At 48.4% G+C, this 24,006-nt stretch overlaps 9 protein-coding genes across 9 annotated transcripts; 3 read left to right on the top strand and 6 right to left on the bottom strand.

The window, feature by feature from the left end:
- Positions 1-137: 137 nt before the first annotated feature.
- BDQ94DRAFT_167647 (uncharacterized protein) lies at positions 138-1,016 on the top strand (the record flags this gene model as incomplete). The annotated part of the gene is made up of 1 exon (XM_026770862.1): positions 138-1,016. One exon carries the CDS (start codon positions 138-140, stop codon positions 1,014-1,016), a length of 879 nt encoding a protein of 292 aa, XP_026629800.1.
- Positions 1,017-1,153: 137 nt separating this feature from the next.
- BDQ94DRAFT_184870 (Zn(II)2Cys6 transcription factor) lies at positions 1,154-3,430 on the bottom strand (the record flags this gene model as incomplete). The annotated part of the gene is made up of 3 exons (XM_026774742.1): positions 1,154-1,363; positions 1,411-3,233; positions 3,312-3,430. The coding sequence occupies 3 exons, from the start codon at positions 3,428-3,430 to the stop codon at positions 1,236-1,238; spliced, it is 2,070 nt and encodes a 689-aa protein (XP_026629799.1). The 3' UTR covers positions 1,154-1,235.
- A 1,318-nt stretch (positions 3,431-4,748) lies between these two features.
- BDQ94DRAFT_157620 (esterase/lipase family protein) lies at positions 4,749-6,567 on the bottom strand (the record flags this gene model as incomplete). Its single annotated transcript, XM_026768772.1, has 4 exons — positions 4,749-5,687; positions 5,733-6,153; positions 6,206-6,386; positions 6,453-6,567. The coding sequence occupies 4 exons, from the start codon at positions 6,565-6,567 to the stop codon at positions 4,749-4,751; spliced, it is 1,656 nt and encodes a 551-aa protein (XP_026629798.1).
- A 1,344-nt stretch (positions 6,568-7,911) lies between these two features.
- BDQ94DRAFT_157619 (uncharacterized protein) lies at positions 7,912-9,655 on the bottom strand (the record flags this gene model as incomplete). Its single annotated transcript, XM_026768771.1, has 2 exons — positions 7,912-9,470; positions 9,520-9,655. The coding sequence occupies 2 exons, from the start codon at positions 9,653-9,655 to the stop codon at positions 7,912-7,914; spliced, it is 1,695 nt and encodes a 564-aa protein (XP_026629797.1).
- Positions 9,656-10,696: 1,041 nt separating this feature from the next.
- Positions 10,697-11,071, bottom strand: BDQ94DRAFT_167644 (uncharacterized protein; the record flags this gene model as incomplete). The annotated part of the gene is made up of 1 exon (XM_026770861.1): positions 10,697-11,071. One exon carries the CDS (start codon positions 11,069-11,071, stop codon positions 10,697-10,699), a length of 375 nt encoding a protein of 124 aa, XP_026629796.1.
- Positions 11,072-12,406: 1,335 nt separating this feature from the next.
- Positions 12,407-13,743, top strand: BDQ94DRAFT_167643 (uncharacterized protein; the record flags this gene model as incomplete). Its single annotated transcript, XM_026770860.1, has 4 exons — positions 12,407-12,559; positions 12,650-12,686; positions 12,752-13,196; positions 13,302-13,743. 4 exons carry the CDS (start codon positions 12,407-12,409, stop codon positions 13,741-13,743), a joined length of 1,077 nt encoding a protein of 358 aa, XP_026629795.1.
- Positions 13,744-15,441: 1,698 nt separating this feature from the next.
- Positions 15,442-16,360, top strand: BDQ94DRAFT_167642 (alpha/beta hydrolase; the record flags this gene model as incomplete). The annotated part of the gene is made up of 2 exons (XM_026770859.1): positions 15,442-15,939; positions 16,001-16,360. 2 exons carry the CDS (start codon positions 15,442-15,444, stop codon positions 16,358-16,360), a joined length of 858 nt encoding a protein of 285 aa, XP_026629794.1.
- A 540-nt stretch (positions 16,361-16,900) lies between these two features.
- On the bottom strand, positions 16,901-18,355 carry BDQ94DRAFT_157616 (phosphotransferase family protein; the record flags this gene model as incomplete). Its single annotated transcript, XM_026768770.1, has 2 exons — positions 16,901-17,061; positions 17,095-18,355. 2 exons carry the CDS (start codon positions 18,353-18,355, stop codon positions 16,901-16,903), a joined length of 1,422 nt encoding a protein of 473 aa, XP_026629793.1.
- Positions 18,356-19,380: 1,025 nt separating this feature from the next.
- On the bottom strand, positions 19,381-22,089 carry BDQ94DRAFT_167640 (dynamin family protein; the record flags this gene model as incomplete). The annotated part of the gene is made up of 3 exons (XM_026770858.1): positions 19,381-19,646; positions 19,695-20,130; positions 20,200-22,089. 3 exons carry the CDS (start codon positions 22,087-22,089, stop codon positions 19,381-19,383), a joined length of 2,592 nt encoding a protein of 863 aa, XP_026629792.1.
- Positions 22,090-24,006: the final 1,917 nt, after the last annotated feature.

Genomic DNA, 24,006 nt, shown 5'->3' with positions numbered 1-24,006 from the left:
CGCCTGTCTATCAAGCGCCGCTGTCTCATGGACCAAAAAACAACAAAGTCGGGGAGACTTATAATAGACAAGTCGCCCCCTGCAAGAGTTAACCAAATTTCCAGTAATCTTTGCATCACATAAATACATCCCTCACTATGCCTCCGAGTATGCATGACACCCCGGCCACTAGCGGCAACGGCAACGGCAATGCGACAGCAGCCAACACGTCACCAGCCTTTCTCGACACCACCCCAGGCCCAGACCACGACTGGAGAGTGTCCTTGAAGGGCAAAGTGATTGGCATCACCGGAGGCAACAGGGGTATCGGGCTGGCTCTCGCCCAAGTGTGTCTCGCCAACGACGCAGAAGCTATCTACAGCTTAGACATCTTCGAGCCCGGCGAGGAATTCGCTACCCTACAAAAAGCCCATCCCAAGCGACTATACTACGTCCACTGTGATGTGACATCCGAGGAAAGCGTGAATTCTGCCATCGACGCTGTCATCGCTGCACAAGGTGCGATCCACGGCTTCATCGCCAATGCCGGCATGACGAAGCACCAGCCTGCTTTCGACTTCAGTCGCGCCCAGATCGAACAATTGTTCAACTTGAACGTCTTTGGCGCTTACTTCTGCGCTACTACTGTCGCTCGTCGTTTCATCGACCTCGGAATCAAGGGGTCTATTGTCTTCACGGCTTCGATGACTTCGTATCGCCCCAACCGGGCGGCTCCTTCCGCTCCCTATGGAGCCACCAAGGGTGCCGTGCGGAATATGACACACACGCTGGCCATGGAGTGGGCCAAGCATGGCATTCGCGTCAACTCGGTATCACCAGGGTTCATTAAGACGGCCATGACTTATTTCGTTGATCAAGCGCCGGACTGGGATCTCAAGATGCAGTATTATGGCGGTATGCCCAGATTGGCGGATCCCAAGGAGCTGGGCGGAGCTTATGTGTATTTGCTTTCTGACGGTGCGTCGTATACGACGGGCATCGACATCCCCGTGGCAGGAATTGTGGGAGCGTGGTAGAATTTGGACTCTTAGAGACAAAATAAAAAAGAAAAATAAATTTATGCATTTTGCAATCGTTGTAACTTAAGATATTTATTTTATATATATATATATTTTTCTTCAATCAAGAAACTGAATCTGTTGTAATCATTGAACTCGTTCCATAAATTACACGTGCTAGCATGGGCTCCGTGAAATACATCGTAATATATACATCTTCTATACTTGGTCGGCACTTCATTCCTGCCACACCCTCTGCAGTCGCGCAACAAGGCCTTTAGCGGGAAACTTACTTATCCGGAGCATGTTGTTTAGAATGCGTAACAGCTCCTCTCGCATCTCGGGTGACCGAACAAACTGGCCAACTTCCATTATATTAGTCTTGGACCAGAACAAGATGACTGAGACTTACCTCCAAACAACGCCTGTACATTGATGAATGCCATTGCGCAATCATGCTCCTGGCACGAATTGGCAATACCACAGACCGTTTTCATGCTTTCCGTCAGCTGCTTGTCGCGGAGCAGATAGGCATTTAGTCCACCCAGCGTCGGCTGGTTCAGCAGGACTGTCGCCTTAGCGAAATGGTACATCTGCATGGCACCGGCATGATTTTGCGGATGGATCCATATCGAAGGAAAGACGGCGCTTGATCCAGCACCCTCAGCGACTGTCACTGGCTGGTACGAGGTGGGCAGGATACGATACCACTCGTCGAGCGCACTCAAGAGTCGGTCACCCTGCTCGATTCGCTCTCTCGGATCCTGGTGTGGTGGTATTGCAGCCGAAGCGGCATATTTCACACATTTCCCGCAAAGGTAGACAATCCTTGTAGCTAGCTCGTCCGAGCTGAGTTCTTCGAGAGGTTTCCGCGCGCGCCAGAAGGTGATGGTGGGCCGGCCTGCCTGAAAGGCTGCCCAAATGTCTTGTCGCAACCAAGCCCACCATACGGCCTGTCGCAGACCATCGGCCGATTCGCCATCATTATCCTGAGACCGCTGTATCCAGAACGAGCCACGTAGATGCTGCTCCCAGACGCTGCTATTCGCAGCGCTATCCGCATCAAACATTTCATATGTGCTGATCATGGTGGCTGTGGCCAAGATCTCGTGGGAGTCGGCGTAGGACGGATACAGTAGTGTTTGTGAGAGATAGTGAAGGGTTTCGTAATAGTACTGAGTCGCCATGTGGGTTGGGGCAGAGTCTGATTCTGTCGAGACAACGGTTGCGGGCAATGATGCTGGGGTACCCGCCGCGTGGCCATCTGCTGCATCTCCGTCCCCTCTATGCCGAAGGCACAGCGACATGTGTTTAGCGCCCACTGCAAGGACAGACTTCAAAAGCCCCGTGTTTCGTAGAGCGAGATGGGGCACGACATTACTGAAATGGCGAGCGGGATCAAACAAGTCCAGAATCGGCCCAACCACCTCGATATAGTATTGAAAGAACGTAAGGTCGGTTGGTGATAACTCTAGCCTACTTGTGGTGTTCCAAGGCTGGGGCAACTGATGATAATTTGGCAAGGGTGATCCAGTGTGGCCGTCTCCATGTGTCAGAGCGTGTCGCTGCTGCTCATAGTACCTCGCCTCCTGCTCGGACCGAGCCCCAGAATGTTCAGGAGCTGGTGACTGCCTACGAGAGAGTGCAATCTCAGGAAACCGCCATCTGGGGTCGCCGCTTGACGTATCATTCAATCGTTGGATGTGGTTGATGGCATCCCGCGCTAGCAAGTCGTACCACTCGAAGGGGGAGATGTTCAGCAGGGAGATTTGACTGAGCGAAACTGGGGATGTCGGGAATGCAGGGTCAAGGCTGGGCAATCTCTGCTCATTGTGTTCGGACAAAGGGTCGAAGTGCGGCGTCTCAATTGAGCCGTCTGGATGCAGTGGTACAGCGGCCTCAGGGGTGACCGAGGCGCTCGGATGAGACGTCGGTGCTGCCGCAATATTCGAGAGATGTTCTTGGGGCTTCGGCGAAGTCTCCTCGCCAGCATCTGGGTTGCTTGCCCTGTTCTCCTCAGCACGGACCTCCTGGCGCCCCTTTCCTCTGGGACTTGATTGCGGCTGTGTGGGCTCCCGGTCGGCCGCCGGGGGAGTTGCAGCTGTAGCTGCATGTCTCTGATCAGAGTGTTGTGTCGCGTCCGAGGCATACCGACAGATGCGAGCGGACTTGGAGCATCGCAAGCAGGTCGGTTTACCGTCATCGCACTTGACGCGTCTCTCTCTGCAGGTAAGGCTGTCTGGTGTGTAAGCGAGCTTGATATTCGCTTGGGTGCCATTGTGAAGTTGACTGAGCAAGAGGGGATCCACCTACCATCCTGTCTTTGTTCTCAAGCCGCGTGAGCGTGAGGGTCTGATGCGCCGACGCGGCTTCCCTGCTGCGCTGGTCCCCGTTGTTGAGCGTCGCGATGATGAGTTGCCACTGACATTCATGGGGGATGCATTCTTTCACTGAGTAATTTGGCTTTCGTCTCGAGGGCCACCTGTCCGTTAAATACTCGTTCATTACCCGGTACCGTTCTTACCCCGCTCCTGGTCCGCCCCACTTTGACGTATTGCAGAAAAAAAGGGTATCTTTTGGCCAGTCTTCAATCAAGAGAGGAAAGGGGGAGAGAGAGATGAATTAGCGTTTAGATACTGTCCAGCAACTAATTCCTCTGATAAACAGCTAGTTTTTAGCTGGCAAGGTCTCATGGAGTAGCTTTCCATCAACGACTGTTAGTGTGAAGGGCAGCGTTCGGTCCTCAGAGATATATATCCAGTGCGTTCGGTCACCTCTGATGGGATCTATCATATCATTCCAAGGCTCGCAATCATCAAACAAGCCAACAGCCTTAATGATGTTTTCTCGCATTTGTGGAAACGGAAAACCGTCTAAACGAAATTGATGAGAAATGGAGTGTTGAGTAGTGGTGGGAAGGAGGCTGATGGGCACCATTTTCACTTCCTTACCATGGGTTGTCAACGTATTTGCGCTAAAAGGGGAAATGTAATCCTAACCTACTGGGGGTGATGGTAACTGATAGGATTGCTCTAGTTTATGTAAGACTGATTTCTTAGTACAGGTATAATAGTATTGATTTCAGAATATCATATGCTTATATATTGTTTCGATAAGAATAGTTAGAAATCTAACAGATTAATAAGAAGAATAATAATTATTATATATTCTTAAGTTTCAGGATAGTCAGCTATGCCTGTATCAATATAATATATATATATATATGAAGTGTCAAAACAGATTTCTGCCAAGTAGACCAAAAGAATTTATCCATGGTCACCAAGCAGCAGGTTGAATCAAATGTCTCAGTATAAGATTAATAGGTTTCTATTACAGTTCTCATATTGAAAGTTAATATATTTTATTTCAATACCAGCTATACTGTAGTTTATATATATATTAGATAAATAACCAGAATTTAAGGGTAATTGTATAATTAGAGGGCAGAGCTTGTATTGTACGCCCATACTCATAGCTTCAGAATTCTCACAGCCTCTGGTTGTCCATGAAGCAATATTCCGTCGCTGTCGCGAAGAATATGCTAGAACAAGAAACATAAATTTTGTATCTAGTTTTCCCTTTTATTTAACCCTTTTTTGGAGTGTAAAACAGTCCACCCCTAAAGCATTAGCAGGCTGCGTCCTTTATTGTGGAAGGCGTGAAACAATGGTCCCGAGTATCTTATATATATCCTCTGTATACTGTTTCTAATTCACTACATCAGCTCTGCTTTTTTATGCTTATTCTCGATTATGAATGGAGTCTTACTGTGTTTTCTTCAATGAAAATGCCAATTTGATCAGCATGGTCCAGACCAGTCGTGGTACCACAGTGCCAATACTTTCCTCTGGCCGCTCTTATTTCATCTAAACTGTGAGGAAATTGGCTTGCATCTGCGATTAGTTCATTGGTACTGTTACCACGTCGATCACCATTTCGATTGAGCGGGCCTTTCATAGAAGCTGTATTAACGATGCCATCATTGATCTTCCAGTTGTGTGTATCATTTCCCAGAATGTTAGCTTGGCATTCAGTTAAATTGTAGCAGCCCATAGCATATGCAGTTGGGAGCATAGGCGGGAAGACACTCGGTACTGGTAGATAATCCGGTGGCCCAGGAAATATGACTTTGTAGCCGGCTTCCTGGATAAAGGGATTCACAATATAGTTCGTAGCCCAGCACATAACCTCGCGGAACGGAGTTACTATAGACTCAGCAGAATATGCGGCAAAGGTGAAGGCATTGTCCGTTAATCGAGCGATACCATTGAAGATTGGTATTGGCTTGGAAACTTCACGAATACGCAACGGGTAATACTTCAGCGAATTTAATGTCCATTTTGGCCAGCCTTTTGGAAATGGCTTCACGCAGCTGAAGGACAGACTGAAGTAGTATATATTGTCTGAGGTGGGAATAGTTGAATTGTTCAAATCTCTGACCCCAGCAATGGTATTATCGTAGAGTCCATTGTGGTCCTCATGAAGCCATCGGTACACCGGAGCGTTATATATCGGAGATTCCAGTCTCGCTCGCATTTGCGGGAAAGATTCCCTTCCTGCTGCAGTTGTGTCTCTCTTAATTCCCCAATGATCAAGTTGCAGATCATAGAATCTGTTTTCTGGATCACTGAAGGAGAGCGTTGCGAATAGGCGGCCAATTAGCTTAGTCTTTTCTTCAGGAGTCGCTGCCTATTCGCATTAGAAGACTTCAAACAATATAGAAATGTGACATACTTTGAAACAATCCTGAATAGCATCAATGATTGTTGAGCCCCTGTGCGGCGTCCCAATAGTCGACACTGAAATCGCCCACTTACTGCGTCCAACCTTATTGAAGTACTTCGAGTGCGCCGGAGATCCACGTCCATGTCGACTGGCATCTGTCAAATTTTGCGAGCCACATTCCATAAGGTGGAGCAAATAGCGGACGGTATTTCCTCCTTGCGAATGGCAAATGAAGTGAACTGGCTTATTTTCGCTCCAGACCCAGCGCACCGATTTCATTGTGTCATCTTTTGTGAATATAATCGGGAGTTTTCGCTTCTTTGTAATCCGTTGATATCCATGTATTTTGGGAAATATGTCGCCGTAGTCCACTTCGATCCCCTCAGAATCATCATTAAATGTACCCGTGTTAAAGTCATACCGGGAGAATCTGCTCAGTTTCAGAAATACTCATGTTAAATGCTTTCAATTTAAGCATATACCTTCCAGATATAAGTTGAGCATATAGTTCACAGGCACGTTCCCAATTAGAAGATAAGGGTGCTATTGGAGTTACAATCACTGTGTGACCGTCTTCCGCCAATTTCTGGGGAATGTTTTCAATTCCTCCCCAGTAATTGACGGCACCAAAAAGAGGTGTTCCCCATCCCGAGAATCCCGGAACTTGCAAAGTTAGAGCACGGTGTTTTAATTTTTTTTTTTTTTGTTGGAGGGGGGGGCTGGTATTACCCATCACAATAGGAGCTCTTTGAAACTCTTCAGCATTAGAATCATGAATGCTGGTCAATCTCGTCGCCAGATTTCTGAGATTGTCAAGTCCTTCTGAACTCTGTTCTGAACCCATTTTGGAAGATCTGGCTCCTGCTGTAATGAACGGTTGCTTTCCTGTGTCAAAAGATCGTTCCAAACTCTGTACAAGAATTGCGGCATATACGTGTATAAATAGTTGAGAAAGACGGCCACTTTGCGAAGCTGACATAGACTCTATTCACATGTCAACTCTGTTCATGCCTGGAGCGCTCTCCGCATCTCCGAGGGGAGTTGTGGCGCAGATCAGCAGAGGCGGGCGTCCAACAACAGGTCAAGTAACGAAGAAAGTTCGATAAAAAGATAGTAACTTAAATTATGCTTAATATAGAAGTATCATATGATTTCAACAAAGTACTGCGTCAGTTTGCGGCGAATGTAACGTAATTGTGACACCAAGCATAAATTTAAAGAATGCACACTTTTAGAAATAATATAGTAATTAACTAGATGATATGTCCAGCATGTATCCAAAGTAGCAATGGGTGATGGTCATTCTTGGGATGGTAACTCTAATAAGCATAAAGATGGAAGGACCTTAGTAGACTGAAACTCTAATTAGCCTTTGAGACTGGCTAGCGTGCGGGCTAGAACATGATAGTAGTTTAATCATATGTCAACTGCTCGTAAAGTCCTTCATTATGACATAATGGTACGAAAGCAGAATCTTGAGAGAGAAATGAAAGAGATCTAGAAGTAAGGAAAGACTCCGGTAGTGTCACAGTGGAGGGCGACCTAGCCCTAACCCACTGGGTGTGAGACCTAGGCCCTCCCACGTAGAAGTCTTGTGATGTTTCTAACTATACTTAAAGATAATAGTAGCCAGAAATATGATTAAAAAATGGAAATTATTAATAGGACCAGTAGAAAGAAGCGGAGAGACCTGAAAGAAAGAAAACAGATTAGTGAAAGTTAATAAGAAAAGAAAAGGAAAAAGTAGACACCTATGACATAGAATATTAAATTGAACTCATCAATCATACTACGACATGCGACAGGGCCAATATAACCTATTCCACACTGCATACATCTATCCTGTGCATGGCTGAGATCACCTGTAGCATTATTTGATGATTAGTGAAGATATCTGCACCTCGTGATAACTCTCTGAATGGAGTCCCATTATAGGCAACGATCTTAACACTTTCTGAGGGGAAACTAGGACTTCATAATGATTGGCTGTTATATGAGTCTTTATATGTTCATTAGGATTATCCTGCAATGCTGTGTACACACCTGCGGCTACCGAGAATTATTAGTTGACTTCTATATAAGCCGGTTGTATAGGACAATAAGAGCGAATAAAGAACACGAGTGCCGAAATTGGACCCGATAGAGGTAGAGAGTTTGGTATGAAAGAACTTCGTCTATGCCAATCGTGTCAGTCATTCTTGTCCACTTTCACTGGCTCATCCACGGCCGGCTCATACTGGACGCACACATCTATTATGACTGCTTTCCGATCGCTGCCAATAACTGGCATCCAGTTACATTCCAAAGTGTTCCAGACACGCGGATACCACTTCATTGGAAGAATTTCACCAGTCTGCATGTCTTCAAAGTCAAACGACATCAAAGGCTCATTGAAATGCTTTTGCAGCCTAATGAAAGGCCCGGCAACAATCCTCATACGATCGTCGAGCCTATACTTGCGCAAGCAACAGCCACGCACTGCCGTCGACACCAACAGACAGGCCTTCCACGTATCATAGTCCACATAATCAAGAATCCGGTCGTATAATTCAGACCGCAGAGTGCCTTCTGACTTGGATGCTGCCCGGCGGTTCGCAGCAACTTCGAAGAAGTTCACCATCGTAGCGAGCCCGGGGAACTGACTGCCTAGTCTGTCGATAGTCCCGGTGCAGTTTGAGTTCAGAATGCGCTCACCGCATCGACGCTTGATTTGCATCCCAGGCTTCGCTTCTGGTCGCTTCCGAGGATGTGTGCTCATACAATAGTCTTCGTGCAGAGGCGACAGATTTAACTTGCCGCTGCATTTGACGAATGGTATTCCATCATCGTCCGTCGTTACCTCTACAAAGGCCACTTTGAATAGAGATAGAATAACGATCTGAAAGTTGTCTTGGCCTTGCTGCAGTCCCCATTCAACGGCCTCGTTAATTGCCCCGCCATCAACAACCAGTGAAAGGCTGACAACGACGTCATCGAGCCAGTATATTGTCTCGGCGGGTGACACCCCTGGAGGATCGCCTGGTCTATGGGATAGGGAGCCAAACTCCAGCAACGGAGCACTATCCCCGGCCCACCTTTTGTTCAACCATCCAGGCGATTTGGGTAAATGGTCGGCATTACAGGTCCATGACTCACATTTTCGAGGGTTACAATGCATGGCCGGAAAATAATGAAACTTGGCCTGGCCAGATGCAATTGAGACAAGAGCGAAGGTCAGCTCCCGGAAGGGGAACGAGTCAGGGCTCCACTCCCTCCCAAAATTCGTGATTTCATCTTTGTACTGAATAATCGTATTGGCCAAAAGGTGGGTGAGAAATGCCTTTCGTCCCTCCGTAATATCTGTCTTCGGATATACTTGGCGATAATCATATTCAATAACCCTTTGGACAGCTCGCAACTCCAAAGCCAGGGAGGCCATGTGCTCTTCCGGACACTTCTGGAGAGAGATCGTAGGTTTGTCCATATAGATGCTCTCTTCGATAGCGTCAAGCCATAGGTCGTTCTCACGCGGGATATTATTCAGCTTCCAATGTATGCCGTAATTCATTGTGAGGACCTCGTGGTCGAGGTTGATGACGTATATGTACTCGGCGTCGTAACCATGGAGTCGCGGTATCTCGGAAGGAAGCGACACAAATTCGCTGAATTGCGAGTAGTCAGGCTTGACACCGTCGTGGATGGTGTAGATGAGGGCATCAAGGGCCCTCTCTTTGGTCGCATACTTCTCTCGCATGGACTGGAGCCACTCTGCAAGTTGTTAGCTAGGTGAAAGCATGGGCTATGGCCTATTACCTACCCTGGTATCTGTTGGGGTCGGTCGGAATTCTTGCGACGATTTTGGCACCGAGGCCCTCATAGTAATTGTCGAGGCGGTTGTACCGGATGTAGTAACGACGATTGAAGCGTACTATCTCCAGCCCTCGAGTTCCCATTGCGAGTTGGCTGAAGGGCTGACTAGAGCCTGGCGTTTGTTGGCGGCACAGAAAAGAGGGGGCGCAAGAGGAAAACGTAGCGTCAATGATTAGCTCAGGACAGGCAGTATTTCGCCTGGTCAGGCTCTGTGGGGTAGTAGCAGTGAATGCTGAGTTGAAAACAGAGTAGGTCCTGGATTTAGATCCTTAAGAGGAGACAATTCTTGGTTATATGTTGACCGAGAAACTTATCGTTTCCCCTGGAGGTGGCGATTGCCGGTGATGCTGAAAGCCTTTGTAAATGACTGAATAATTACTGTATCTTGGCACTCTTTACACCCTTGTTCTGTACAACATTAACTTAATAGGCTCTGTCACAGTGATTGTGGTTAGGAGTGACTGGATCTTTAGGCAATCATATTGCTAGGCGCCTCGGCTGCCTAAATTGCTAATTGTCATTTAGTGCTTCCCAAATCGCAACAGTCCCAGCCGAACCACGTTTGAATCAATAGGCATCGGCAAGACCCTTCCTTGAGACGGAAGTTGTTGTATATATAAAGAGTGTTAATGTGAAGGTCGGGTTTTCCAATGTTCTTGTGATGAGTGTTTTGTTTACTAATAGAATCTTCTTTTCAACCGATTACTTATTGGGCTTTTTAGATTCAAGTGGTCAACGGGTCGATCAGGTAACATGGTCCTTGCAAAGTTGTATATTATGAGGCCAGCAAGAACGAGTCTAGTCATGAATGTCAGAACTGGTAGCCAATTATTTATGGTTCTATGCTGCCAGTCCTAATTACTCTTATAATGACTGTCTTGAAGAATGCCTCCAGAAACATGTCGGCTATGTGTTTCCAATATGATTGATGCCAGTCTCCAGAGCGACTGGTTCAGAAAATAAATAGAGACTGGTACCCATGCGTCTTTGTTGAAAATGGAGTGTCGCACCTGACAATGCAAGGGACTGGGATTAGCAACACTAGTTATTCTCATGATTATTTCCGGGGTGTTTATTATGTGGCAAGTCTTGCAGGGTAAGGGAAGACCAACCACAGAGGAGTGTCATTTGCAGTAAGTAGGATATTCCGAATCATGAAGATTGGTTGCCATCAGTCCGGGACGAACGGGGACAATCTTCACTTTCTTTTCCGTCCCAGCTAAAGCTCTAGCGTAATGGATATTGGCAAGCTTGAGCGTGGTGTAACGCTCAGTGGTGCGGCGGTTGGCGGCATTAATACGCAATTCATCGAATTTGTACATATCACTGGGCGCAACAGCATATGCAGCAGAAGAGAGCATAACCATGTGAGTCTGGAAATTGGCCTCTGCTGCCTTGCGCAAAGTGGGCATTAGAAGCTGGGTCAACAATGCTGGACCTAGCACGTTTGTGCCGAAGTGATTCTCGTATCCGTCCGTTCTGACATCTTCCGGAGTCATCATAATGCCAGCATTGTTGAAGTAATTGCAAGGTATCTATCTAGTCTGATGGGTCTGCTATAGCTACATGCAACAATAGCCGACAAAAAGCCTCGCGTAACTCCGCATCAAAAGACGAAGGAGGCAGCACTTGTCACGTTCGAGAAATGTGACGGAGGGACAACTTTTCCCCTCTCTTCATCTTGGAGAGTGGGACTAATGTATGTCTTATCACATACCTTCCTATTTCTGGACAATATATCACAATCACAGAAAGGAAAGCTGGTGCACGTAAGGCATGATATGGTGGGGTTATCCAAGCCCAGCCACCCGAGCAGGACCCCTCAACAGCCCTGTCTGTGGGCGCTTCCAGCCGTGCCAGTCATTGGCGCGGATCACACAAACATGCCTACTAGCGTAGTCATAATCTGTGCTCATACCACATGCTCATTTGTTGTAGGTTGTGATTATTACATATCGCATCGTAATACAGTGCTTCCTGCTGTAGTGCCAGAAGAAATTGTTAAACGGTTGAGGCTACCAAACTGAGATTCAGTGGCCGACTACTCCATCTGCTCACGTGGCTGCTTGACCTTCTATTGGATAATCATGAGACCATCTTTCAAAAACAGTATTCTCCTGCCTTGCCGCAATAGCACCACCTGTGCGGGGGCATCCCCGCCCATAAGACAGATTCAGCTGGCGCTGGCAACACTAGTGATGCAGTGTCGGGTTCTCTTTACGCCCCACAGCCCTAAGAGCAGACGGGTAAAAAGGAAGGTTAGTGGAAGGATCAACTAGCTGTTACTGTTCGGATCGGATTGGATAACCCTCAGCTCGCGCAGCTAGACTGATAAATATTCCCAATCGATCGGAGAATCCTCGGCACCTTGGATTTCATCTGTAGTGGTAGACAGACTTTGTTGGATTTCCCGTCTGATGATAGTTGAACACCACATCGCGTTCACCCCGCTCTCAACCCCATACTTGACACTGTTCAGGTAGTCTACTTTGGGATGCATTAGCCTCGAATGGTCGGCCAGCACTATGCATCCTCGGTCGCCAGTGGCTTGTCAAATTCTCTCTAAAAACTCATATGATTGAACCAAGACTAACGCTTGAAATCCCTGTTAAGTCCGGTTACATGCAGCAGCTCCATCGCAACTAGGAGTTCTGCCAGTCTCAGCCCAATTCAGCATCATGCACAAAGGCAGCGTGCGGGGTTCATCCCAGGATCCGCTTGAGGGGAAACTTATTTAATGCTCAATCCAAGAAGTCTTTTACCCTCCCGTGTAACACGTTCCTATGTGCGCTCGGGCGATATATATCTTCTAACTGGTAGGACTATCCAACACGATGTCCATCAATGGTGGAGAAGGCACAAAACTCATTGTTGCGTCCGTCATACTTTGGACCTTAAGTACCATCGCTGTACTACTACGAGCAATTGCAATTCGGATCCGCAAAGCCGGCTGGAAGAGCCATGACTATCTAACCGCCCTGGCGCTGGTATGCTGCCTTTTTACCTTCCCTGCATCCCAACTTGATGCTTCTACCTCACCATCATGGCTGCGATTCGTTGACATATCATTTCTGTAGTTTGGCCTCACCGGCTTTGTGATAGACGATATTGTGGGTATGATAGTTCTGAGAAACACCCTCAAGCTTACTGCTCTCCATTCCTGGACTAATATAGGATAGGTGTTCTGGCGGGGGCATATGGCTGGAACATAACCAGCGTCCCCACGGACAAATTGACGATTTCTTTGAAAGTATTGTTCTCATCGCAATGGTTTTTCTGTCTAGCGGTAGCAGCCTTTCGTCTGGCCATCCTATGTCTGTACCTGGATCTATTCAGGGGCAACTGGTTTCGCTGGTGTACAATCACCACGATGGCGCTCGTTACGCTATACTGGATGGCATCGGTGTTGACAATTGCTCTCCTTTGTCGACCTATTAACGCCAACTGGGATATCTCTATCAATCGGACATGCGGGGATATAACGAAGGTGGAATTCGCCTCAGGGAGCTTCAATCTCGCGGTTGACCTGCTGATTGTATCTCTACCCATGCCCATAGTGTGGGGTTTGAATATGCCCAAGGAGAAGAAGATCAGTGTTACTGCGGCCTTTCTACTGGGTTTGATGTAAGTACTGCTGCTTTTTTCTTCAGTACCCGACCATTGTTCTTTACGGTATTTTCTGTTTCGGCCACCAGCATCCTAGTGGAACCCGTTTAACGCAAAACATAGAACGGCGGGTGTGAATATTGAACGCATCATCCAAACCAGGACATGCGACGGGACCAATATCACCTATTGCGCACTGGATGCGTCTATCCTGTGCATGGCCGAGATAGCCTGTGGCATTTTGGTGTCCTGTGCACCGACACTGGGGCCGATCTTCTTCCGGTCCCGCGTCGAGGTTGTCAAGCCTCCCGAGAAGCCTCGGCGAGGGCTCCGAACCTTCGGGTCCATTGGGCGATCTTTGTCACGCCGGAAGCAACGCGTTGATACTGTCGCACTGCTCGGTTCACTAGACGATGAGTTTGAACGGGTTGGCGAGGGCATCCACCCCCAACAGATGGCACACCTTCCTTCTCCAGGTGCTTTTTACCAGACAAATCCAAGTCAGATTACGGTGCAAAATAGCTTGTCGGGTGTGCCAGGCGTCTCTACAGAAATGTTGGTATAGTTGTATTATAATAGTCTTACCGACATTTCCGGCCGCATATATTGCTGTTCGCTTATGTCGCCGAGAAAAGATCCTGATATGGTACCCCCACATGCCATTGTATATGGAAGAAAATTAAGTACTCAGTGGCAATGCAGTGTGATAATAACCATGAACCTGATGCTATGTCATTCACAAAAATCTAGCTGAGAGTATAACGGTGTCTGATATGAAAGACTACCGTGACGGGAGTGTCTAAGACATCCACTTCCGATATCATTTGGTATCACGACGTCTCCCTCCTCTAATAATAATAACCGGAGCACCTGGTGTGTTCCCGGGCGCCTTCTCTCGCCTAATTTTACATGGTGGATGCACGATGCTGAAGTTAAACGCACTAAAATCTGACATTGACAGGCATCAGGGGCTCCACCTTGGTGTTGCCGCCGTCCGACGCGAATCAAGGCTTCACCAATTAGCGGAAGCTGCACTTACTGCAGTCAACACATCCTGGCTTGGTCTGTGACCCGAGCACATACGATTTCAAACTCACACGCACATATGATCCTGAGTTGTCTCCTGCATATCTTCATGGATCCGTTAATTCTAGTCCAGTAGGAGCAAGATTTTCATCCAGATCAGCGACCGTATCACCGGAGTGGCACGGTTCTTTCGACGGGTGGCTGAACCCCGCGCCAGGATCTTGGCCCATGCAGTTACCTTGATAAAAGGAACTTCTGCGCTTCGCAGTTTCTCGCTCCTCACGGCCTGTTTCGTGGCTTAGGAATGTGCGAGTGGCTGTGCCGTACCGAAGTGAGAGATACTATAAGTACAAGCCAGTGCACCTCCATCCAAAGCGGGGCAGCTGAACTCGTACGGCTGCCCCCAATTATCTACTTACTACTGGTAAGCATCTGACCATAGCTACCGGCGCCGGTCGAAGCGATGCAGTGCGACTAGTACGGCCTCGCCAATGTGGATGACCTTCACGATGGAGACAGAGGCATAGAGCCGCGCGTAGTGGGGCGGCGTGGAATAGTCAAGGTCAAGGCGCTTCGGCCAACTCTCACCATCGCCGGGGCTATATCCAGACTATTATGCTAACATCTGGGCTTATCTTCCGTCTCCACCCACATAGTTGGTTCATGCGATTATTATCACCAACCGAGTCGAGCACCAAGTTCGAAACTGATAAACACGATCTCCTACTTCTGGGCCATGACAAAAGCAGCTACCCCGCGTGTAGCATCATCCAGCTATAATGCGATACCTACTAATGAATAAAGTTACTACTTGCCTCAAGACTGACGGAGCCAGCAGGTTGACACTTAGTTCCCCATTTTCGTGATCATACCAGACTCTGCAGCTAAACGTGGGGGTTGGCTTCGTCCGCAAACTATCTAATCTACTGGCTACTAGCAGTAACCTTGGGATCAAGTGGCTAAAGAAATGAATTCAATCGGACGGAGCCGTATGTGCTCTGGCCCGCCTCCACCGCACCACTGCCACTAGGCTAACGGAAGCAAATCAAATCAGTCCCATCAAATTATTACAGTGGAAGTTAGTATCGTGGGGGCCAAATCATGCCGCAATTTAAAGATTCCTTCTTCCTTGTCGTTGTGCCTTGAGTTATATTCTTCCCCCAACCTTATCTTGCTAATTCACTATACCTCCGCATCGCATAGCCAAGCAGGCCTGTTTCGTGCAACCCATATCACTATGGCCGCTAACGAGACCGCCAAAACAGCTGTCGTCATCTGTACAGGGACCTATCACACGCCTGCTCCTTATGAGCCCTTTAGGCAGTCCCTTGAAGGCAGAGGGTTTGAGGCCTACTGCCCCCAGCGCCCAACATGCGATCTCAGCCTACTCAACGTGGGGGATGTTAGCCACCCAGACTTTGACTCGGGTCCTCCGGTTGAGGGCTATCCCACTGACTCGGACGATGTTGAGGTCGTTAACCAGCTTCTTGAAAAGCTCATCGTTCAAGAAGGGAAGGATGTTATCATGCTAGGCCATTCATCAGGTGGTCTCATTGCCTCTCAGGCTGCTGTCCCCCAACTACAGTACAAGTCTCGTCACGCGAAGGGCCAAAGGGGGGGCGTGATAGGGATCTTTTTTGAGAATGCCTTTGTCATACCTGTCGGAGAGTCTGTCCATACCTTCTTCCAACCCAAGGAGGGGCCAATTGTCACGCCGCCTTTCATGCGATTCCATGTAAGTTGCTTCAGCGCACAACCCTTCTATATACCAACTATAATAACATTTGGGGGCTCAGAAACACGGAGCCGCTGGTTTGGGAACTGTCGTAGAAGCCCACCGATTCATGTTCAATGACCTGGAGGCGGAGGAAGCAGCCAAATGGGCTGCAACATTGACAGCATCGCCCATCAACACAGGCGTGTTGACCCATGACGTTTACTCATCGCTGCCATGTGCATACCTGGTTTCGGATAACGATGCCACCCTACTTCCGCAATACCAGGAAGGGATGATCGCATTGCAAGCTCAGAGGGGAATTGCATTTACCATCTACCATGCGCCTACCGGTCACTGCCCGCACCTGAGTTGGACTGAGCAATTGGTCAGCAAGGTGGAGGAATTCGCCGAACAGTGCCGTGAACAGTGCCGTGCTTGACTGGTGAAGTGTAACACATGACATGCATAAATACTCAAATAGCGCCATTACTCTTCATATAGAGTATTGCTTGAAGTATCTTTGCTTTCTTTGTTTACTACTTTTAAACGCAGATGCCTAGAGAGGCGATACTACCATTTCGTTCTAAGCATATACCTAAATACTATGTAAGTGTGACCCCGTAACGACCTATGTTGGGAGACATCTCTCCGTCGGCTGGTCGAATAGACACGATACATCGTTTTGGTCTAGCATTTAGCGCGTCCACATTCTACTATCTAGCAAGGGACCTTCACTCAGCAGACTATGTCATCTGCATAGCACCTACAAATTCTCCACTTAATACGCCGATCGCAAACTGTCGGATTTTTATCCTGTTGTATGATTCCCATGTAAGAATGTCTCAAGGTTCCGAGCAAGGCTTATGAGTGTATAAGCTCGATAGAGTCTCTATTCCTTGCAGTAATATCCAGTATTCAGCTCGTGTATGTAAGTCCTTGGCGAGAAGTCACGATGAAATAGAAGAAAGATTGCTCTGAGTCAACATGGCGCTGGATCTACCACCTCTTCTTGTCTCTTCTTCGTCAGCATTAGGCGATTTTCTTCAGTGTACTCATCTGGCTCCCATGCCAATACCCTGTTCTCCATCTCGGCAAGCTTCTTCGTCACAAGATGTTCCATCTCATCTCTTTGGGTTTCATCTAAGAGTTATATCCGTTCTCTCCATGCCTCACTTGCCTCGTCCGTCTCCGTGGGTCCAAAGTACCGTTTGTCAATCTCCAGCCAGTAGATAGCATCAAACGCAAAACTATGCAAAATGGCATATACCACCCAGAAGTCGCCGCTCTCCCAACTCTTTCCCATTTCATCTGACAGCCGGGGCTCGCCGTGCACATCTTCCGCATCTTCACAATGTCGCATTGCCGAGAGGAACGTCTTGAGTCGGCGATCAAAGACTCGCGTCCAGTCCTCCATACCATTATGCCACTGATCTGGATTCTCAATAAGAAGCCAGCATGGCGGTGCATATGAGAATTCGACTGGTGCTGCATATGTAAACTCCCAGTCCACCACCCCGGTCACTTGCATATCGTCGTTGAGGAGAACATTGCCTGGTCGGAGATCATCACACCAGAGTCTGAATGGCCCGTGCTCATGGCATGAGTTGAAGAGTTTCTTTTCCTTGGCAAGCTTGTAGAACAGTTGCCGTGCAACGTACTTTCGTCGACAATCGTCTGCGGACTCTATTGCATTGTTCCTTTGATGGATCAAGTGCTGGATGTTGAGCTGTGCTAACGCTTCCATGTACGAAGACGTAGACTTGAACGTGGCATCCAGTGGTGGAAGCTTTGATCGCGGTAGTGTCCCTAAACGAACAAGCTCGTTCATATTCATTGACAAGGGGCGACTGGCTACCTCCCATGTAAAGTCGTCGACCTGGACAAGAGACCCTATCGAGGGAAATTCTGGCTTGGCAAGCTTGAGGAGGACCTTTGCCAGTTCGGCGTAGAGCTTCCGGAGATCATCTTCATCAATGTCTGGATTAAGATACCCTCGCTTCTCCACCGGACAGCCTGGTACATTCAATGCAGCATACATATTCGTCTTGTGATCAATATGGCTCATCATGATAAAAGGGCTGAGTTTAAGCGGGCTCTCATCTCGTGTCCCAGAGTGAAGAACAAAGGGTACCGGGATTGATGTCTGATCTGCAATATATCGCATCACGGTAATTTTATTCTTTGTCTTTTCTTCTGGAAAAAGGATAGCCCCTGGTTGCGAAAAGTGTATATTGGTCGACTTATGCGTGTACTTCATCCGCAATATAATGTTGAACGAGCCCTTGCCGATAAGTCTTAATCTGGGGTCGTCGCCGGAATCATGTCTTAGAATGAAATACCCTATGGCTTTCTTTACCCCAATGTTATGAAATTGCTCCACCCAAGAATCCGAGATGTCATCTGACAGCTCCCATGCCACATCGTCATAGCACATTTCGGCCTGCATATCTGTGAAGGCAAGCGACGCAGTCGCTACTTGGGGACACTGTTGATATAGAAGTAGGGTATGAGTATGGGTCAGGAGTATTTGCTTATAGTACCATGTGTGGTGCAATAAATGCCAACAGTATTGTCGATCGAGGGTGAAGCTTATATACCATCTGCATAATTGAGGGTTAGAGCAACAATGTCAGGGAAATGCCGTGATCAAATAAGCCACGGGAGACAAAGCTGGCAGCGGAATCAGCCATGGGTGAACTGTCACAACATGACAATTTTGCACTGGTAAAAATGTTTCTGATGCTATTGGTTGCTCTCGGATCGTGTTAGTATGCAGTATCTACGAAAATCAACGCCATCACCAGCAGAAGTCCACAGCTGACTATTTGGCGACCGGCGAGAATACGGCTGGTGAGCCTGTTGCAAGAACAGTATTGTTGCACTCATTGTAAATGTCTGTCGGCAACTTCCGCGATGTTATCTCCGTCCTTTTGAGCAGTGGCTGACGCCGATTTCGCTGATTAACAGCGACGACGTCCATATCAACATTCATGCATCCTTTGTTCAATAACGTTACATTTGGCTTTGTCCGTCTCCAATGCTGATCGATCCGTTGCGAGGTGACTTGGATAGTGGGGCACCTCACGTGTCCGTTGGCGGAGGATGAATTGGAAAAGTGCTTTTTCGCCGGACTCGTCATGTTAACCAAATGATTGTACTAAAGAGCGCTCTTGGGGTTGGTAGAGGTTGAGTTGTTTACCATCTTACAGAAAGACACATGGGTTGGACGCTGGACACATCTGTTTTCTTTCACGGGTGATCCATATATTCCGAATGGCAATTTCCTTCAGGCTGACGGAACAGGTGGATGACTGGCATCGGAAAAGCCTAGCGTTATACGGAGTACAGCATTTATGTTAGGTTACGTGTTGATAAGTACTACAATTCATGAGAATCATCACTTCCAATGGCATGCTTGACATTCCAAATCATAGAAGGTAAGCTCTTCACTCGTCGAGTCTACTCGGGCAAAAAGCCCTGGCTCGAGATTCCCCGGAGCAGACCGGCTCGATATGTTGGCGATAATTTTGTTTTCTTCCTGCCCTCTTTAGAAGCCTCAGCAGTGGGAGACAAGTTTACTACAGGCGTCGTCCCGGAGTCAACCTTACCTCCAAAAGTTGCATTACCTCCAAAAGTAGCTTTACCTCCAAAAGTAGCATTGGGCGAGTTGATCGCGCTTCGTAACGGGGGAGTTTCGAAAACCTGCCCAGACGGTGTTTCAGGGGCTTTTAGGCAGATTAGCTAAGTCCTCTCTTGGGAGCATGACAACCTACTTGTGAAGGTGAAGAAGCCCGTGGTTGCAGCTCCGTTAGAAGGCTTCGTAGCTGGTGATGTATGAGGCTTCGCTTCAGGCAGACTTGAAAAAATTGACGGCTGAGCCGTCGGTTTTGCACCTTTGGATGGCATGGATTTCTGCTGGATGCCAGTCCGTATTATCTCTAGCCTTTCGAATGAGGGTGGTTCACTCATTGAAGGCTTTTGGATGTTAAAGGTCTTGAGAGTGCGGAGACCAGCCTGCAATTTGTCGACCTCACTGGCCAGACGGTCTCTCTCGTCGCTGATATAGGATGGCTCAGAGGCTAATTCTCGCACTTGATCATCATTCATATTGTTAATCACCTGGCTGGTCAGGATCCGCTGTAGAGGGTCAAGAAGACAGTTTTCAATGCCCAGGGTTGCAACGTTGTCGACGAATGTCACGATTGCAGTCTGTGAGCGATCGATTAGCACAAATTGCTTAGTCCTTTTTAGCTGGCTCTTCTTCTCTTTCGTTCTTACATCGTAATATGCTTGCATTTGGTCGATGATCTCAGCTGCCGCATATTCATCACGGGACAGTTCCAGGTTGGAAGTTGCCTCTTCGATTGCTTTCATCGAGAATAGGGCTTCCCCGTCAGGCTTGTGAGAATGACTGTACGTGAGTTTGGTCTTCAACGAAGACAGCTGACGTTCACTTCGCGCCTTCTGTATCTGTGTAAGAAAGCTCTTGCCCACGGGCAATGGGTGGCCCCGTTTCGTGTATGCAGTCAGTTCATCGAGCTTGTCCAGCAGATTTTGCCTCAATTTGTCCAGTGCAGGCTCAATAATGGATCCAGCCAGCAAGGAGAAGGTATGATCGTCCGTCGTGTGTTGCATGACAAGTAACGCAAAATACCGCACTGATTCCCAGGCCTTCAGGACATGCTCTTTCGCGAGGCCTTCCCATGGGAGTGACTGATCGCGGAACAGGCTACCCACGAGGAGCTGATTAGCGCTGCCTGGCAGCTCAATTCCTCTGTTCTTCCGAGCCTGTTCGGCGACCTCCTCTTCCAGGTTCTTCCGAAGTACATAATGTGGAAGCCTTCCTGGTAAGTAAGGGTTTTTCAAGTCATGTTGCATCGAATCCTGGACGAACCCCGGAACACGATCCACGATTATTCGACGAGACCCTCGAGCGGCCATGGCGTCAGCGAAATACTCATTCAATTGCCTGATGATGGCCCTGAGTCGCCGGAAGTCGTGGCTATCAGTTATATTTTCCAACGCACCAAAGAACTCGTCCGCATATAGGCCGTGCAACGCTTGCCCTGTGATACGCTCAAAGCTGCTGCTGATGTTGAGCAGATATCCCCGTTGCTGTTGCCCGGTAGTACGTGGAGGACCCAGCTTCGAGAGCTCCTTCTCCCGGTCGGAAGCCTTCGCCTTGATGTCAGCTATCAGCCCAGGGAGATTACGACGGATTTGCATGAATAAGATATTGCTAAGGCGTCGCCGGAGACTCTCAACTCCGACACTGTCCCTGGATAGAGAGGACCATCGGCCCTGGTTGAAGAAGTCCTTCTCTCTCTCGTCGCGGGAGTCGTCCGGTATATCCCGTGTCTCAAAGGAGCGATTGCGCAAGGCGTGCCAGCCGAGCTGCAAGCGAATTTTCTGGTTAGAGATAAACTGCAGATACGTCCCCTCCTGCTCGGAATTTGGCTCGAGTGTATCCGGCTGAGTGATAATTCCAAGCGTGCGCTCGCGTCTCGGATCAAAACGTTCGGCGATGTTGAGAACCTCCTGGAGATGGTATTCGGTTTTTGCGCCGAGGACCGCAAGGATGATGCTTCTTGCATTCTTCATATACTTCTCTGTCAAGGTTCGGACAACCTTGATTCCTTGCAGACCTTGATCCTGGCTCACGGAGTAGTAGAGGCCGGGCAGGTCCACCAAGGTCAATTCTGGCTTATCGGGTCCTAGAATCTCGACCTTGAGAACATCATCGCTAAATCCAGAATGGGCTGTTTCATTTACCCCCATGTAGTCTTTTGCTTTTTCAATGACAGCCGGCAAATCATTGTCGTGTGGCGACAGCTCCTGCGCAAATGCCTGAAGGGTCGCTCGTTCTCGGACGTCCTTACGCGACCGCCCCGGTTCGATGGAAATCTTGATCTTGGGTGTTGGACTCCGGCGCAGGATGACTTCGGTCGCGAATCTCGTACAGACGTTGTCCTTCGCTGGGAATCTCACTCGGGAGATAGCTTCGAGGACGGAACTCTTCCCACTTGACTGGGCACCGCAGACCACCAGCTGAGGAAGTTCCACGAGGCTGCCGACGCCAATCGTTCGTAACTCGTCGATGGCGTCCAGCAGCTTCGACTGCTCTTGTTGCAGCTGATGCAACGCTTCTTCCTCTGGGGTGGTAGACATAATGTAGTAGCTTTGGACCAGAGAGGAAACAGAATGTATAGGATATTTAGCAAAGACAGGATATTATTTCTGTCGCGGCAGGACATCAGAAATAAGAATCGATGCCACCTTCTGGGACATCCCCCAGCCAGTTTAGCCGCCCATGTCCCTTGAAACCGAGCATTTATGCGGCACAGCGACCTTGCATTAGTGTCTGGGACTTGATTGGTATCCGGTCAATCTGCCTGGTCGGCCGGTCGAACGCCTCAGCGCTAGTGAGGGTTCAGCAATTCAGGCACGACTGCGATCCTTCCACAGCATGTCTGCTGTTTATAGATCTGAAGGCGGAAGCGAGAGCAGATGCTAGGGAGGAGCTGTGAATACATTATGCAGCACTCAGGATTCTGTGTTGCTCCGTCACTCATTCTAGTTCGCACAAGCACTCCAGCGGCTATATCACTCGTTCAGGAGCTGTATCATACCCCTGCATCAACAGAAGGGAAGCTCGTCCCCGAGTTAGGACCTCCATTAGCTTCCCCCACTTGGCGCCTTGATCGGCTGAACCGACCTATCACGGGTTCAACGCTGCCCGTTAAATCCCACGGAGGTTTTGCGGGAATCTTTATCGTTATCCCCAACGCGTTGTGCGATTAGCAAACTGGACTGTTTCTTGCTGGGGGGATATCTATCCTTCTGCCTGTTCTCCAGTTAGGCGCAAATCAGCGTGGTTGGTCTGCTGGTTGATGCGTTGACATCCCCTACTAGATATACTGTCCCAGTATATGGGCTGAGTCCCTAATCAGCCAACTGCACTTTTTGGCAACTTAACCTATTTCCAGCTGCTACTGCACAACATCAAGTCACAGATACCTCGCTGTTAGGGACATCGTTAATGCTATCGGCGGGTGGCGGCAGATGTCCGCTCCTCCTTCCCGGGTGCGGCGGATGTCCGCATCGATCCGTTGCTGCCTGGGTGCATATTCTGGGGAGCGGTCATCCCCAGAGCACTGTAACTGCGTGGATGCTGTGACGTGAAGTCTGGGTTGGAGTTTTATATCTTACTTACTCTAGCTGAAGCCCGCTGGTCCTTAGTCAGTCATTCTATCAGTAATTGTCCTGAGTCGGGATGACCGGAGGGATAATGTAGAGGTGCTGCAAAACCTCGTTCCTGCCCAGGATTGATGGCTCCTTCCGGCTAATCCTAATTTTCCATTTACTTGGGAAAGTAATACTTAGCATCCAGAGAGGAACCGAATAATGTAGTGAATATTGGTCGTCATACTAATAGAACCAAACTGAAGTTGGAAGACAGGGATTCACTTGGCTGTTTATATATATTCTCACTCCGTCACACCTTGCGGAATCATGTGACCGACATAGTACCAGATTGGACCTCTGATAGTCATGTTTAAATTCACATAGTAGTACTAACAGTCTACATAAAAGACAAAATGCAATCACGGTGTCTACAACAATACACCTCGTTGCCACCTTTGTCCAGATACTCACTGTGGAATGCAGTGTTGGGGAAGCGGAAGATGACGGCGGAGTGGATCCGCATCTGGTTGGGGAGACGCGATCGTCAACACCCAGAAAGAATCCAAGAATGTTCGGTGGAGTCCACCAGCCGCGGTCGAAGGCAGCAGAAGTCGCAGAAACTCACTGCATTGGTTGCGCGGCGAGGCAAGCGATGGGCCCGCCTTCATGGTTATTATTGACACGACTAATGCATCCCTGCCGACCAGCGGCCCGCGTCGGAGCCTGCGCGATGAGGCAGAAGGTCTAGAGCATCCCTTCCAAGGCCTAGAATCGCTTCGTCTATGGCAACCCGTGAAGGGGATAAATAGTAGTCATTAATAACCAATCAATCATACGTTACCGTGTTTTGGGGTCTTGATGGGAGGTTGACTGAAGAATAACGCAGGGAGATCGATCGGA

Source organism: Aspergillus welwitschiae (genome assembly GCF_003344945.1).
Source record: "Aspergillus welwitschiae strain CBS 139.54b unplaced genomic scaffold BDQ94scaffold_6, whole genome shotgun sequence".
NCBI classification, from domain to species: domain Eukaryota; kingdom Fungi; phylum Ascomycota; class Eurotiomycetes; order Eurotiales; family Aspergillaceae; genus Aspergillus; species Aspergillus welwitschiae.
Note: the sequence above shows the minus strand (reverse complement) of the source record. Positions and strands in the feature narration are given on the sequence as shown.